A 14,567-nucleotide genomic window follows, 5' to 3' on the forward strand; every position below is an offset into this window, starting at 1 on the left:
GACGCTATTTTTATTTAATTAAAAATATGTATTATAGAGAAACGGAAACAAAAAGGATTACAAAGAGAGATCTTCTTGAAAAAATACGTAACTAATACTATAAAGAGTTGCTTTTTTTGCTTTGTTCTTTGTCTGAAAAAAAAAAGAATACATGTTTTATATATAGAAAAAGAAGTTTATTGCATTGGAACCATGTGGTATACGGTCGGAATTGTCCCCTGATCTCTAAAATAATCTTAGGCTTAAAGAATTCTGTGAAACAAAATCCTGCAACAAGTACAGATGCATGTAAAGATGGGGGATTCCAGAGTATCTAATCTTATGAAGTTGAAGAGGAGATGTTTTTTACTCTTACGGTGAGAGAGTGTTTATCTGGGAAGAAGTGGCTCTCTGTCGTCTGATCCAACACGGTGAGTAGCCTGCTTAAACAAAGAAGAAAGCAAAATATGATTATCAGCTTAAGTCAGAACTATATTTCACTTAAGATGGTAATGTGCATGTGTGTGTGTGTGTGAGCTTCTTCACCTCTTCATTTGCTCCTGCTGCCATGTTGATGAATGAGTCTTTAGCCCTGAAGGAGATAACAGACGACGAAAAAAAAAAAGTTTAGACGCTGCAAATGAATCTCACACGCTTTTAAATGACATGGTATCATAGAAAGAATAATAATCCATCAAGGAAAAACACACCTATGACTATCCTTTGCATTAACTATTTCTACGTTTCCGTTTTGTTGCTCATCTTTCACTTTTGCAAGGGGTGAAAAGAACTGCACAAAATATGAATTAAGAAAAACATTAATGAAAGAAGTTCCTCTCTGTATGTTAATTGATACAATCCGGGAGGGGTTTTGTATGGATTTTACCTGATGCATTGAAATGAAAACTATAGAAATCCCCAGAAGAAAATTCATGGTTAATACATGTCCAAAGAGTGCTGCAGATGCTATGCCAGTAAATATTGTGGCAACCGTGGATGAGTATTTCTTCAATATTGTATCTGAGAACATACAGAAATGAAGACGACTAAATAAATATATAGCAAGAACCAAAATAAAATTCCATATTTGTTAAACCAGCATCTAGAACTAATCCATAAGATAATGTGAAATCAACATAAATTGGTCTTTCTTTACCTGCATATTTGAAGAAAAAGGAAGATAGAATCCCTTGTGCTGCGTTGTTCATTATCAGAAACACGGTAGCCCTAGAATGTCCTTGTAGGATGTCAAAACTGGCAGGACCTGTCGACAGTGGCAAAACCGTTAGCAATGCGTCTAACACGATTTCGAGAAGCTTTCCTGGCATTTAATTTGCTTAAACATTTATAATATTTTTCCCCTCCGAGATAAAATGCACATACCTTTATATATAACAGTTCCTAGTATTCCAAGGAAGTTGAATATTGCACCATACCCATAGAGGAATAAGTTCTGCGCCAGAGGAAATTAATGCTTCACATTCAGAAAACACAAACAAACTATGTATATAGCTACAAGCAACGGTCACCACAAGCCTTCACTATTAGCAGAAACCCCTCAGTTCTCTGACGCTAAATGGAAAAAACTACGTGTGAGCATTAGCTAACCTGAAGATAAATGCTTGTCTCAAACTGGCTCTTTAAAGCATACTCGTTGTAGACAGATGCCAAGGATGGGACCGTAACCTGCAAGATAATGTGCTTAATAAGCCTCTAAAACGAACAACAAATTTTTTAATGCGGCACCAGGTAATGACTTCCATACTACATTTCCAAGAAAAGTAAATGGAAGCACCAAAAAAGTGTAACTTACAAATATAAAGGTGCAAAAGTATGCACCCGTAGCAATTGGAACAGCAATAGTAGTAGCACCTTCAGGAAGAGAACGCAGCTGATTTACACTAATCCCTATCAGCAACAGAGCAAGTGCTTCCCACTACAACACAGTGTCAAAACAAACCCAATTCAACAATAATGTCTGATACCATATGAAAATCATACATACAGAACCAAAAAACAATAATAATTGAACCAGACCTGAATGATGGAAAACCGTCGCTTCATTATCATCTTCAGTAGAACAGCAATTACCAGAACCTTTAGATTGCTGAGCATCTTCACAGTAGCAGGATTGAAATATAGCTGTCACACCAGAAAAGTGAATTTACTAAAATTTTAGAAAGATAGAAAGATGGAACCAAATTGTAGCCGAGATGGCTAGATAAATACAACAGCAGAGCACGGTGTAATTATGTTATTTCAAAGAAATTGTTCAGTGCAGCTTTCACAGCAGACTCTAACATCTACACCAGAAAGCAAACATATTGCAGAATGCCAAGCAGGACTTGGTGAATTTGACGACTAGGGAAAATGATGAGGGAAATAACTTCTACTTAGGAATGATAATATAGCAACATGCATAGGGACCAGTAGGCGTCTAGAAGGGAAGATGTAAAATCGTAAAGTAACAAAATCAAGAACAAATAAATTTGATCAGATAGAGTAACCATGTGTACCTGCATTGTGAACTTCAAATAGTTATTAATGGCATACAACCCTGCTGGAACAGCGAGAAGCACATTGTTCCGAGCTGCCTGCGAAATAAGGGATAGCGTTACTGAAACTTGCACTATAGATAGTAATCAAATAAAATCAGAGGTACTTTGAGTTTAACAGCAGGAAACAGTTTAAGAAAAAACGTATAGTATCAGATAGATCTAGTGATCACATACCATCTACATTTCAAATTATCATGCTTTGACAACCACATGTATAAAATACACAAAAGCTTATTAGACAATGAAGCCCAAGAAACTAACTTTAAACTTGAGACTACGCCATACCACAATCCTAGTACAAAATCTTATACAGTATATCCCAGTCTCTTAATTGCCAGGAAGAGGTACCTGGACAAATGTGGAAAACGATAATAGAGGCTTCTCTCCAACTTTTTGGTGCCTGGCCTACAAAAATTCCACAAAAAAAGTCGAGTATGAAAAGGGGGGCCACTTTCCTACCGAAAAAGCAAAACACACGTGATAGAAACTGCCTATAGGCACACAAATAAAAGAATACGAACCCCACCTCTTTCCGTTACCAGTTAATCAACTAAAAGACGCCTACAATATAGATACATAACAACAAAGGAATTTCTCCAAAAACCCCAGCAATTGCTTTCATGTTTCAATGCAGAGAAGAAACATTTACCAACTAGTTCGGTAGAAATATAAATGACCCACCACAAAGAGAAATGATGATTAACAAGAAGTGAAGTCAATTCAGAAACGTACCTCGATGAGAAGCATGACAAGCGCAAACATAACCTTTGCGATTTCTGTCAAGAAGTTGACGCTAATAGGACTGAAGTTAAACTTCCCATCCACCTTCGACATGTACACCAGTACAGGCTGTAAGAGGCATAAGAAAAAGAAAAAAATGAAATCTTTTAAACAAATTTGAACAATAAATGACGAATTGTAAATGATTAACCACATGGTTGTAATATTGAAATTGAAGGGACTTTATTACCTGAAGACCAACAAGCATGCAGTCACCGACAACCAAAAAGACATTGAGAGCTCGTTGCTTTGATGAAACTCTAATCTTGCGGTTGTCATAAGCCCTGGCTATAGCTTTGCTGCTGGGAGAAACCAACCTTGAACGACACACGCTGCACTCAGCCATCCCGTTCTTCATCCCCCAAAGCTAAACAACAGAGAAGCATTCATCATAACAAAAAAAAACGATTTAAGTGCCAAGAGCTAAGAGGCCAAAGATTGAATTTTGCATACAACCCAAGTGAAATCCTGCGATCAGATCTCAGTTTCCGTAAAAACCCCACAAAATTACAATTGAGCAAAAAATTAGATCTTCGTAACAGAGATGGATCAAACTAACCTCAATCGAGTTCTAATATGAGCTCAAATGACTGACGCATTCCCGAACCAAAAACCTCCTCTCCACCTAAACCGCGTTAAGATTCAGAAGGAATCTGGATACGTTTCTGCCTCAATGTTCCTCTCCGTCGTCGGTGAGATCTCAAATGCAGAGATTCGAAAAGGATCTAGACAACTCTCTTCAGCTCGAGAAGAGATGCGAAGAATATGCAGAGAGAGAGAGAGAGATGAAGAGAAAGAGATCGGTTGATTCAAGTGCGCTCTTATGCTCTCGCACGACCCCCTTCCTCCTTTGCTTTGCTTTGATTTCACAACACCCTTTTATTGCGTTTCTTTGAAAAAAATAAAATAAAACAAAAACAGTCGGAAAATAATATTTTTATTTTGTGTTTCTTTCTTACGGTGACACTTGGCGGTGACTGTGACAGACCAATGAGATTTGAGTATGAGTTGCAGTGAAGCTTTAGTGAGGGTGACGTGTCATGCGGGTGATGGAGGCTTCGTATCGGTGGTGAGAGTTCCCGTATCTATTGGTCGTTTTTTAAGTCTAACTTACGTCATTAACGTAAAAACCAACTTTAATTGATTTTGTTGTTGGGTTGTACGAGATACCTAATGATAAGGTTTCTCTTAATTAATTAAGGACTAGAAGGTTTACGCATTTGTTTTATTAACTAAGAGCTTCATAATTGATTTCGTTGTTGATTATTTGATTTTTGTTGTTGTTGTAGGAGAAACCTAACGACAGGAGGTTTCAGTTAATTAATTAATACTAGTAGAAGGTTAACGTTTTTGTTTTATTAACTGAGAACTTGATAAACTCATGATTGTGCTGCATTAAACATGAAATTCCCCCAATATATAGTTATGTTTAAATATATATATTTTTTTTAAATAAGAACATAAGTGAGGGAGGTTAAAAAGGGTCTTATCACCAAAATAACATGAAAAGATCAAAGATAAGTTCGAGATCAAAACTTGTGTACCAGGAAGAAGAAACATACCTTGACATGATAATTTAAGTTTATTCTTTGTGATGAATGAGAATACCTTACAAATGTATGACATGATCGTTATGTCTTTCCCTTAAACAAGATACACACAATTTGCATGCACTTCCTTCAGCCTCGTAATTGTAGACACTAGACAATTTAAAGCAAACACACCGCTTACAATGTATTCCCTCTTCACACTTTATAAATTATCCTGAAATTGTGACAAACTAATTCATTTACAGCATTAAAACACTATGTAAATGTCAAGCGGGACAAACTAATTCATTTACAGCTAAAAGACTTGGTGAAAAAGAAGCGCCACAAAATGAGGGCAAATGCTTTTTGACAATTAGGTCTGAAAACTTGAGAGTTTTTTTTTTTGTAGAAGCCGCCTAGGTCTAATAGTTTGACCAATGGTTCAATAATGCTTTTACACCAGAAAGTCTGAGTTTCAATTTTCAAAGAATGTGAAATTATGTGAATTGATGGAGAAACGACTTACGAAAGATCTACATTAGTTGCCCATGTCCATATAGCTGCAAAATGGGTGGGCTAACCATTGGTTGCCCATGTCCAAGTATAAATGGGTGTATTTTGGTGACACTCAATTTGTCCATGCCGATTTAAAAAGGACAAGAATCACAAGAATTTTTCTGTTAAAATTTTAATATCGAGTTTTCCCGCCAAAACCGTAAAATCAAATTTTTCCGTCAAAACTGCAAAATTAAGTTTTCCGCCAAAATCACTAAATCGAGTTTTTCCGCCAAAACCATAAAATCAAGTTTTTTTGCTAAAACTTCAAATTGAGTTGTCCGCTAAAACTACAAAATCAAGTTTTTTCGCTAAAACTGCAAATCGAGTTTTTCACCAAAACTATATAATCGAGTTTTTCCGCTAAAACCATAAATTGGGTTTTCTCGCCAACACCGTAAAATTGAGTTTTTTCGTCAAAACCGAAAAATCAAAATTTTCTGCCAAAACTACAAAATCGAGTTTTCCGCCAAAACCGTAAAATCGAGTTTTTTCGTCAAAATTGAAAATCAAAAATCGACTTTTCCCGCTAAAATCTTAATATCGAGTTTTTCGCCAAAACTGCAAAATCAAATTTTTTATGCCAAAATCGCAAAATTAATTTTTTCGCCAAATCGATTTTTTTTGCCAAAATCAAATTTTTCGCAAAAACACAGTTTTCTGCCAAAATCACAAATTGAGGTTTTTTCCGCCAAAACTAAAAAACAAATTTTCCGCCATACCCATAAAATTGAATTTGTAGGATTATAAATTAAAATTTTCTTATATGGTCTATTATGGATCCCATTGCAGCCCATGTAAACATGGGTGTTAGTGGTTTTGGTCCTTAATGGACGTGGTCGTTAATGAACATGATCACACTCTGTCCATAAACAATAAATAAATAAATGGATATGGGCTAATGGATATGGGCTAATGGACGTGGGCTAGCCCATTTTATATTTCCAGGAGGAAAGCTTGGCACTAGCTTGCAAACTGACTTGGGAATTGACACTGTGGGGACTTGTTGCAGGTAATAATGACTCTGAAAAGATAGACACTTGTTCTCCTGACTCTTAGGCTAGGGAAGATTAGCCTGTCAAAATATGAATCTGTTTGCCTAAAAGACCACCCATGTGCTTAAGAACATAAACTTAAAACGATATAGGACTCTTGCTTGTTTCTAACCAAGGTTATTAATACTGCTTTTAATCTGCCTTGTAGTACATGGTTATGGAATATTGCAAGAGGGATCAGTGGGGAAGAAGTGCAAAGCGGTGGAAATGCGAGCAGCATGGTCGTGGTGTGTGGTGCGCTGCGGTTTAGGAGATAGAACTTTATGCATTCTCTAACATTCCTTAAAAAAATCACCATTCATAAGGAATAATTTTTCCTTCTCATTCTCTACCATTCATTTTTTTGTAGAGAAATAAAGAATAAATTAATTACTTGTTAAATATGGGATGGAACAACCATTCTCTTTCATTCCTGTAATTCAATTCCTCTACGTTCTTTTCCTATTCGTTCCTCTTGTTTCCAGAATGGTCACCGGTCGGACCCTAGAAGTTTTTTTGTGTAGGTATAACTTTTATTTAAAACTTTTGGTTTAGTTTGGTTTAGCTTGATATACAGTCATAATTATGTAACCAATTTCAATATATAAAGATTTTAAAATATTTTTATTTGTATATTTTTTAATTTTTTAATAATGCTATGATAGCAATTATTATATGTTATTGTAAGTTATAAACAATTTCAGAATAATAAAATCGCTATCAAAATAATTAATTAACACATAACATATAAACCACTATCTTAAGTGTCGAGGAAAATATAACGGGGGCAGACAAAACACTCATTAGAACACCGCTGTAATAGCGTTTTACGGACGCTATATATCATCTTTTTTTCTTGTAGTGCAGGTTGAATGGAAGTTCATATAGCACCAAGTAAAGCGTTATAGATCAACTTGTCTTATCTTGTCCAGCGAACAAACTCTGGATTCGGGGTGACAGCATCACCACCATTGGTAAGTGTTGTAGTTGTTATGTCCAGAACAGAATCAAGATGGTTTGCGAGAGCATATTTATCTAGCAAAGCATGGACTTGCAAGCTCCACATTAGATATTTAGTGTTAGTGAGCTTGGACACGTTCGACATGTTGATGTGGAGGAGTTGTTGTTGTTGAGGGAGATCAACTCATTTGCATTTGTGTTTGATGAAGAACTCATGGCGGCTAGGCAGCTTGAGATTGGAATTTTTTTAGGTTCTAGGAGTTAAGATCTGATACCATATAGGTTTATGGAAAATATATTCTTATTAGTCTATGATGACTATATATTTACATATAGAGGAGAGGGAGATTAGGTTAAAGTATTTACAAACTAGTCCTTACATCTATACTAATCTATATATAGACTATAGTTACCCCATCAAATTGTGTTGCTATCGACTATAAGCAATCCTCATGTCTTTATGTTAATTTCTTGTTGTCTTACAGTTTTCATGTTTATGTGAAATTGTATGACTAGAAGTTATAGTAATTCTTGACTTTTGATTCATTACACAAATTAAAAAATTAATACAAAATTGTATTATGATATGATTTTATTTTCTCTTAAATATTTTTTAAAAATTATTATTACGTGGATTTAATCAAACTATTTAAATTTATTAATTTTTATTTATTTCAATCTTGATCATATATTAATAAAAACGCATGAAAGCTATTGATGTTATTTTCAAACAAATGTCAATACATTTTATTAGATTATTTTATTTTGAACGCAGACTTATCTGTGACAACAACATTTATACGGTTCACAATGGTCATACTCATAACCCCACTTGTCACAAAACTTTGAGCACCCAAATCGTCCATTTATATCACACGGCGATGAGATCTGGAAGCATACTTTAGTCGCCCAATTTATTCCATAACCTATTTACATGAATAATATAAATAAACCAATAAGTATATTAATCAAAAAGGATAGTACTTCGTACCTATGATTAAAATGTCGTATAAAATAAATTTACCTGGAGTATTAGCAGGGGTAACTGTCGTAGTTGTCGTATGACAATCAACAAAAAATACGATGAAAAAAACCGTAGAAACAAACATAACTAAAGTTTTCATAGTAATAACCATTTTATACGTAAGTTTAAAACTTTATTGTAAGATATTCACTTTAACTTTTCTTGTTTGTTGAGTTTTTCTTTACTCTGTCTGATTATATATATAATGACACATACACATTAGAAGTAAATATTTTCTCGGTCAAAGATATATAAGAGAATATAACAATTCCTTTTATATCTAATATAACAGATTTTTCGTCAAAATATAATCTAAAAAATAACTATAGAGCTGCACAAAAAGAGTATGATAATATATACACTTACATACTAATTAATGTCAAGAGTTGACTGAGTGGAATTTACATAGCACATCCTCTAATTAAGTCTTAAATAAAAGATTTGTATGATAGAAATGGATTTTGCTATAATATATTTTCTTTAAATATCATCTATACTATAAAAACAAAAGTCATGATTTAATTCATGTGTAATTCTTTTATTCAGACCACTCTTTAAAAAATTGTTGTAATTAATATTTACATAAATATTTAAATTATTTGAATTATTCTAAAACGAACAAATCAAATAGATATTCCTATATTTTCTCTGAAATTGTTTCTGAATAAAATATTTTCATATTTTTTATTTACAATATAAATACATATTTCATTTTCATCAAATAAACCTTTTAAACAATTAACTAATTTCGTATTTATTTAAAATATAAATATATATTTCATTTTTCACTTAAACCAAAATTTTAAACATTTAGTAAATTTCGTGTTTATTTAAAAATAAATGTATATTTCATTTTTTTTTACTTTTAAATTTCTAGTTTTTATTCTTAATTATAACTAAACTCATATAAAATTTCATATTAATTTTTGATATTAATTTAATACTCCATCCGTTTCATTTGAATTGTTGTTTTAGAAATGGACACATAGATTAAGAAAATATTTAATTTTTCATATTTTCAAAATAAAAACATCATTACTGATACATCTAACCACATTTTAACCAATAGAAAAATATATTAGAATATAAAGTCAATAAATTTTGCATTTAAATTATAAAACGACACTTATTTTGAAACAGAAATTTTAAAATTTGCAATTAATTGTTGATCCATAACCAATAATATTATTCAATTTAGAACTTTGTATCACATGATTGAAAATATGCTATCATTGACAATTTTAAAAAAGAAATTATTGCATGGAACTATAAAATTGTTGTGTTTTAAAATTTTATATTAAACAGTGAATAATATGGTAAATATTAAAATTATATACAACTAATCATGTAAAAATATTTTTATGTGTAAAAATTAAAATAATCACCCGCAGTTGTGCGGATCAAGATTTAGTTTTATAATTAAAATCGAAAACAGAGGAATATTCTTAGATATAGCAAAAAATAGTTTGTTCAAAAAAAGAGAAAAATATCAATTGATTCGATATATTTCGTTAGGAACGTACACACTAGTTTTTTACCAAAAAAAAAAAAACGTACACACTAGCTCTACAGTGTATTATGCAAATACGTTAAGATTTCTATACAGAGTTTCTCTATCTCAAATTGTGTTATTGCAATCTAGATGTTGTTGAATCAAAGATTATGGAATTTAATTTGAGATATTGTGTAACCATAGATTATATAGAGCTTAACATGAATGGTTACATAAAAATCAGGTTTCAGACATGTTAACATGAAATGAATGTTTACATACTAATCAGATTTCGGACATTAAATTTAACATTTGCCTAATACAATTTTAGTTGGTTCAGCTGTTTCCTTGGTGAAGTGGAACTAATATACTCATGTATATATATAATTCATACAGAAACACGTCACATATGGATCTATACTATTTTGATAGCAAACGTTTACAATATACTAAAGAACACTAAACCAGATGGAATGAGAAGGTGAATCTTACAAAACGTACCTCAGAGAAACCCTAGAAAGAAAGAAAAAAGATAACACATCTTGGTCCCGACTACGATGTTTTTGATACATCATCAGAAAAATTATTTACACACAAAAAGAAAACAAACAAATCAATTAAGTAAATACGCACACTCTCTTTTCTGTTAAATCCTAAACAAATATCAACTACTACGGCTAAACCCATCACCTTTCATCATTTGAAGAAACTCTTTGTAATTAACTCTACCATCACCATCAACATCCACTTGCATAATCATCTTCTTGCAACCTTCTAGGGTTTTACCTTGCTTGAGTCCCAAGGAAGACATCACAGATTTCAACTCCTCGACAGTGATAAACCCATCTCCATCCTGGTCAAACACGTTAAACGCTTCTTTCATGTCCTCTTCTTTGGTTTCTCCATCGTTGTGATGCTCATTGACAATGGATCTGTACAGAGACTCGAACTCGTCTATGTCAACGCATCCATCGTGGTTCGTGTCGATGTTGTGGATCATTTGAGTTAGGTCTTTGTCTGGTATGTAGATTCCAAGATTCTCTAGTGAGTCCTTGAGCTCTTGTTTAGTAATACGACCGTCTCCGTTCTTGTCGAACGTCTGAAAAACCCTTTTTAGCTCGGACGGGTCTATCTTTGTCGTCGGCGTGGAGGATGGTGACGGAGAGGGTAACATGGACGGTGACGGTGGTGAGTTCTTGTGGAGAGTTTTGTCGAACCAAGAGAGAGAGAAGAGAGTTCGCAGTTTCTTTGGTACTAAAGAGAGAAGAAAAGAGTTTAATAGATTATAGAGAAGGAATATTCTCACCATAACTTTAGATCCTTTCTCCAAGATCTGAAGAAAACAGAGAGAAGATCTGATAAACAAAGAGCCTAGGAGGTAGAGAAAAACTTCAAAACTGTTGTTTTATAGAGGGAAGAGAAAGTGTGCTCCACAAATATCACATTTATATTACCATTTTTCATATTTACACTAAAATATAGTATAGCATACCGAAGTTGTAGGAAAACGCGTGAAGAAGGGTAGTTAAACATATACACATCGCTTTTGATAAATTAAGAAGGAAGTAATGTCAAAAACGCGTTGTCATAATTGTTGATGTTTGGTTCCTGTCTCCATTTGTTTGGTTATTCTAATTTATTTTATGTAAGAAATGTGCCGGTCTTCATTCTATCGTACGTATAGTTTACATCATTCTTTTGCTCAAAATACGTACGTAAAAGACCAGCCTTGGAGAGAACAAGAAAAATAGCAAGTAGCAACAAGACGATTTTGTTTAAATTATCTTTATAACTCTCTAGAATGATGTAAATTATTAAAACAACCCAAGGTTTTAGTCGCTACATCCTAGTATAAGAAATGTGAAAAGACAAACAAAAAATATTAGAAAAAACACAGGAAATTTTGTTTTGGTCATCGATACTATATTGGCTACGTTCACATACATAAATGGCTTTTTTTGGGAACACAAACATACGTAAAGAACTAATTTTACTACTGGAAACAAAAAAGCAGAATTTCAAAATATATTAAGACAAGAAAAAGCAAAAATATATATATAACCCTTATCTTAATCCCAGACTATACTACTGGATCTAATTTAAGAATATCTCATATCTTTGAGCCCGGACATTTCTCTGGGACCATCAAAACAAGTGTGTTTGGGAACGTTTTAATGATAAAAATGTAACGGGTCTCAGAATCAAAAGAAGACACTGGGGACCAAAAAAACGCGCCAAGAATGACGCCAGTTAGTTTATGATTGTTGGATATCCTCACCTCTCGAATGTTGTCGCCTTTCCATTGGTTGGGCATCTTCCACGTGGACCCACTTGCTCAACTACCAGTGTTTCAGTCATTGAAAATATTAACTTATCATATGATTTGAATAACATTTTAGTTAAAAAAAGGAGCTACTAGACTTTTGTAAGAAATAAAGTCAAAGAGTGCTTTGGAAAGTAAATCAAAGAAGAACTAAGTACAACAAGTTTATCCGGATAAGGAAAAACTAGTGTTTAGACCCACAGTCGATTTATTAAAAATATTTTGTTCGTACATATATACAGTACCACCAAAAAAAACATTTTATATGGTAATTGGTATGAGGATGTATATCAGTAAAGAAAAATCTGCAGGCGAGAATGATAGAAGATTTATGTTGCGTCAGATGTGAAGCTTTAGAGGAATCAATAAACCATGTTTTCTTTGAATGTTCACGAGCGAGACAGGTTTAAGTGTTCTCGAAGATACCATCTAATCCAGCTATTTTTTACACTAGCTTTCTCTTCACAAATATGGATCACATGTTCTGCAGAGTTATCCCATAAATAGATGATCATCATTTTGCATGGATACTTTGGTACATTTGAAAATACATGAATAATAAAATCTTTAGTAATTTGGACACTGATCCCAGAAAACTCTTAAAATTAACCGAAATAAAATCTACACTTTGGGCTGAAACACCGATAGCACGTACACAGAGGGCGGCTCCTAATGTAGAGGCTACGAACTTACCAATAATCTTAGGTCGATGGTGTTTTACAGATAGATCTTGGAAAGGTAAAGAGTTTTTTTCAGGACAAGCCTGATATAGTACACTAGAAAGTTTTGATGGTTTAATGGGGGCGAGAAACGTAAGGGCTAGTTTTTCACCTTTTCATTCGGAGGTAGAAGCACTAATTTGGGCAATGAAATGTATGAAAAATTTGTGTCAGTTTTAGGTCACATTTGCAACGGATTTTTTTCAATTAGTGAAGATGGTTTTAGAATAGAAGAATGCATAGTTTTTGCAAGTTATTTGGAAGATATCAAAACCCTGAAAAAACATTTGTCAACTCAGAGATCATCCATGTTCTCCAAATGCAGAATTTAAAAGTGGATAGTCTAGTACGCAGTACAAGAAACAAGTGTCTTTTATTATTCACATGAATGCAGAATTAACAGTTTGGTTTGCAGAGTCAGTTTAAATCTGTGTACGTTACTGACAAAATAAACATAGAAAAACAATGCGTACTTGCTAAAAAGATATTTGTATTAGAGTAAGCAAACAATAAGTATTAGTTATTAGTTATAGACATGACACATTGGGGTTGCAGGATAATACACATACATTGTGGAATGGAGAAAGCATATCAAAGGGACCACGGTCTTATTATTAATTGACTTCACCCCACTGATTTACCATAACTTTGTTCTGTTTATGGTTTTTCCTTATATCTGCTGCTAGTTGGGAAATTAATTTATATATTTGACATGAATTTTCAAGCTCAAATATCCATCCTTTTAAGAATAATAATACTTAATAACTTGATAAAACTATTTTCACGCAAAACATTTTCACGGACCACGGTCTTATTGACTTCACCCCACTGATGTACCATAACTTTGTTTTTTTTCCTTATATCTGCTAGTTGGGAAAATTTATATTTGACATGAACTTTCAAGCTCAAATATCCATCCTTTGAAAAATAATAATACTTAATAACTTGATAAAACTATTTTCACGCAAAACATTTTCAAGAAATTTCACCCCGAACAGAAGATAAAGTGATTCAGGCTTTACATTTACAGTCATGCTATCTATCCACATAATGGTTTTGATTTTATAGTTAAGTAAACATTTTAACGTACAAATACAATAATAAGCCAAATTCAACCAAGCGCTCGTAGCTTGGTGGTAAAGGAGGTACAGCTGTACTGCCTATCACCCGGGTTCGAGTCTTGGCCACAACAGATTTAATATCCCTTCCGTTGGGACGCTGGACCCCTTTCAGGGGATAGTTGAGAATGTAGCTGCCCAGATACAGAGTTATCAAAAAAAAAAAAAAAAAAAAGTCAAATTCCCAAAACGTTTCAACAATGAATAAATGATATACAGTTAACTGATTACGATTTACGACAAAAAAAAAACTACTCTCTCTGTATCGATTTTATTGTACTATTTGCTGCTTATACTCTCTCCAGACTAAAAAAAAAAAAAAAAAAAAAGTTAGTTTACAAAAACTGCCCACACGCAGGATCGAACTACGGACCTTCAGTTTACAAGACTGACGCTCTACCACTGAGCTATACGGGCTTTTGATTCTTATTTCTACTTAAGAGCATACAGAGAAAAACTGAGATAAGAGGGAGGTAATGAGTGTGCCTGTAACTCA

At 33.4% G+C, this 14,567-nt stretch overlaps 2 protein-coding genes and 1 non-coding gene across 6 annotated transcripts; all 3 read right to left on the reverse strand.

Moving 5' to 3' along the window:
- Positions 1 to 7: 7 nt before the first annotated feature.
- Positions 8 to 5,193, reverse strand: LOC103858060 (CMP-sialic acid transporter 2). Of its 4 annotated transcripts, XM_033288464.1 has the most exons (16): positions 4,277 to 5,175; positions 3,877 to 4,207; positions 3,508 to 3,684; positions 3,270 to 3,386; positions 2,886 to 2,942; positions 2,496 to 2,573; positions 2,017 to 2,121; positions 1,793 to 1,915; positions 1,588 to 1,665; positions 1,363 to 1,432; positions 1,136 to 1,243; positions 866 to 999; positions 690 to 769; positions 526 to 571; positions 356 to 419; positions 54 to 267 (listed from the first exon to the last, which is right to left on the reverse strand). In XM_033288464.1, exons 3-15 carry the CDS (start codon positions 3,673 to 3,675, stop codon positions 369 to 371), a joined length of 1,215 nt encoding a protein of 404 aa, XP_033144355.1. In that variant the 5' UTR covers positions 3,676 to 3,684; positions 3,877 to 4,207; positions 4,277 to 5,175; the 3' UTR covers positions 54 to 267; positions 356 to 368. The 4 variants fall into 4 exon arrangements, with proteins under 4 accessions (XP_018513468.1, XP_033144355.1, XP_033144356.1 ...); XM_018657952.2 differs by having other exon boundaries at positions 8 to 267; positions 350 to 419; positions 3,877 to 5,193; XM_033288465.1 differs by having other exon boundaries at positions 3,270 to 3,392; positions 3,514 to 3,684; positions 3,877 to 5,184.
- A 5,056-nt stretch (positions 5,194 to 10,249) lies between these two features.
- On the reverse strand, positions 10,250 to 11,558 carry LOC103858062 (calmodulin-like protein 5). The gene has a single exon (XM_009135342.3). The coding sequence runs from the start codon at positions 11,218 to 11,220 to the stop codon at positions 10,576 to 10,578; it is 645 nt and encodes a 214-aa protein (XP_009133590.1). The 5' UTR covers positions 11,221 to 11,558; the 3' UTR covers positions 10,250 to 10,575.
- A 2,858-nt stretch (positions 11,559 to 14,416) lies between these two features.
- Positions 14,417 to 14,488, reverse strand: TRNAT-UGU. The gene has a single exon. It is a non-coding gene; the product is annotated as a tRNA-Thr (tRNA).
- Between the last annotated feature and the right edge of the window lie 79 nt (positions 14,489 to 14,567).

Source organism: Brassica rapa, chromosome A03, assembly GCF_000309985.2.
Source record: "Brassica rapa cultivar Chiifu-401-42 chromosome A03, CAAS_Brap_v3.01, whole genome shotgun sequence".
NCBI lineage: Eukaryota > Viridiplantae > Streptophyta > Magnoliopsida > Brassicales > Brassicaceae > Brassica > Brassica rapa.

What these genes read in the sequence shown, in the direction of transcription:
- LOC103858060 (XM_018657952.2), bottom strand. Translation starts at nt 3,675, where the DNA reads ATGAAGAACGGGATGGCTGAGTGCAGCGTGTGTCGTTCAAGGTTGGTT. An exon ending in ATTTGAAGTTCACAATGCAG is followed by an intron (nt 2,122 to 2,495) that starts GTACACATGGTT and finishes CTGGTGTGACAG; the next exon opens with CTATATTTCAATCCTGCTAC. An exon ending in AGACAAGCATTTATCTTCAG is followed by an intron (nt 1,433 to 1,587) that starts GTTAGCTAATGC and finishes CCTCTGGCGCAG; the next exon opens with AACTTATTCCTCTATGGGTA.
- LOC103858062 (XM_009135342.3), bottom strand. Translation starts at nt 11,220, where the DNA reads ATGGTGAGAATATTCCTTCTCTATAATCTATTAAACTCTTTTCTTCTC.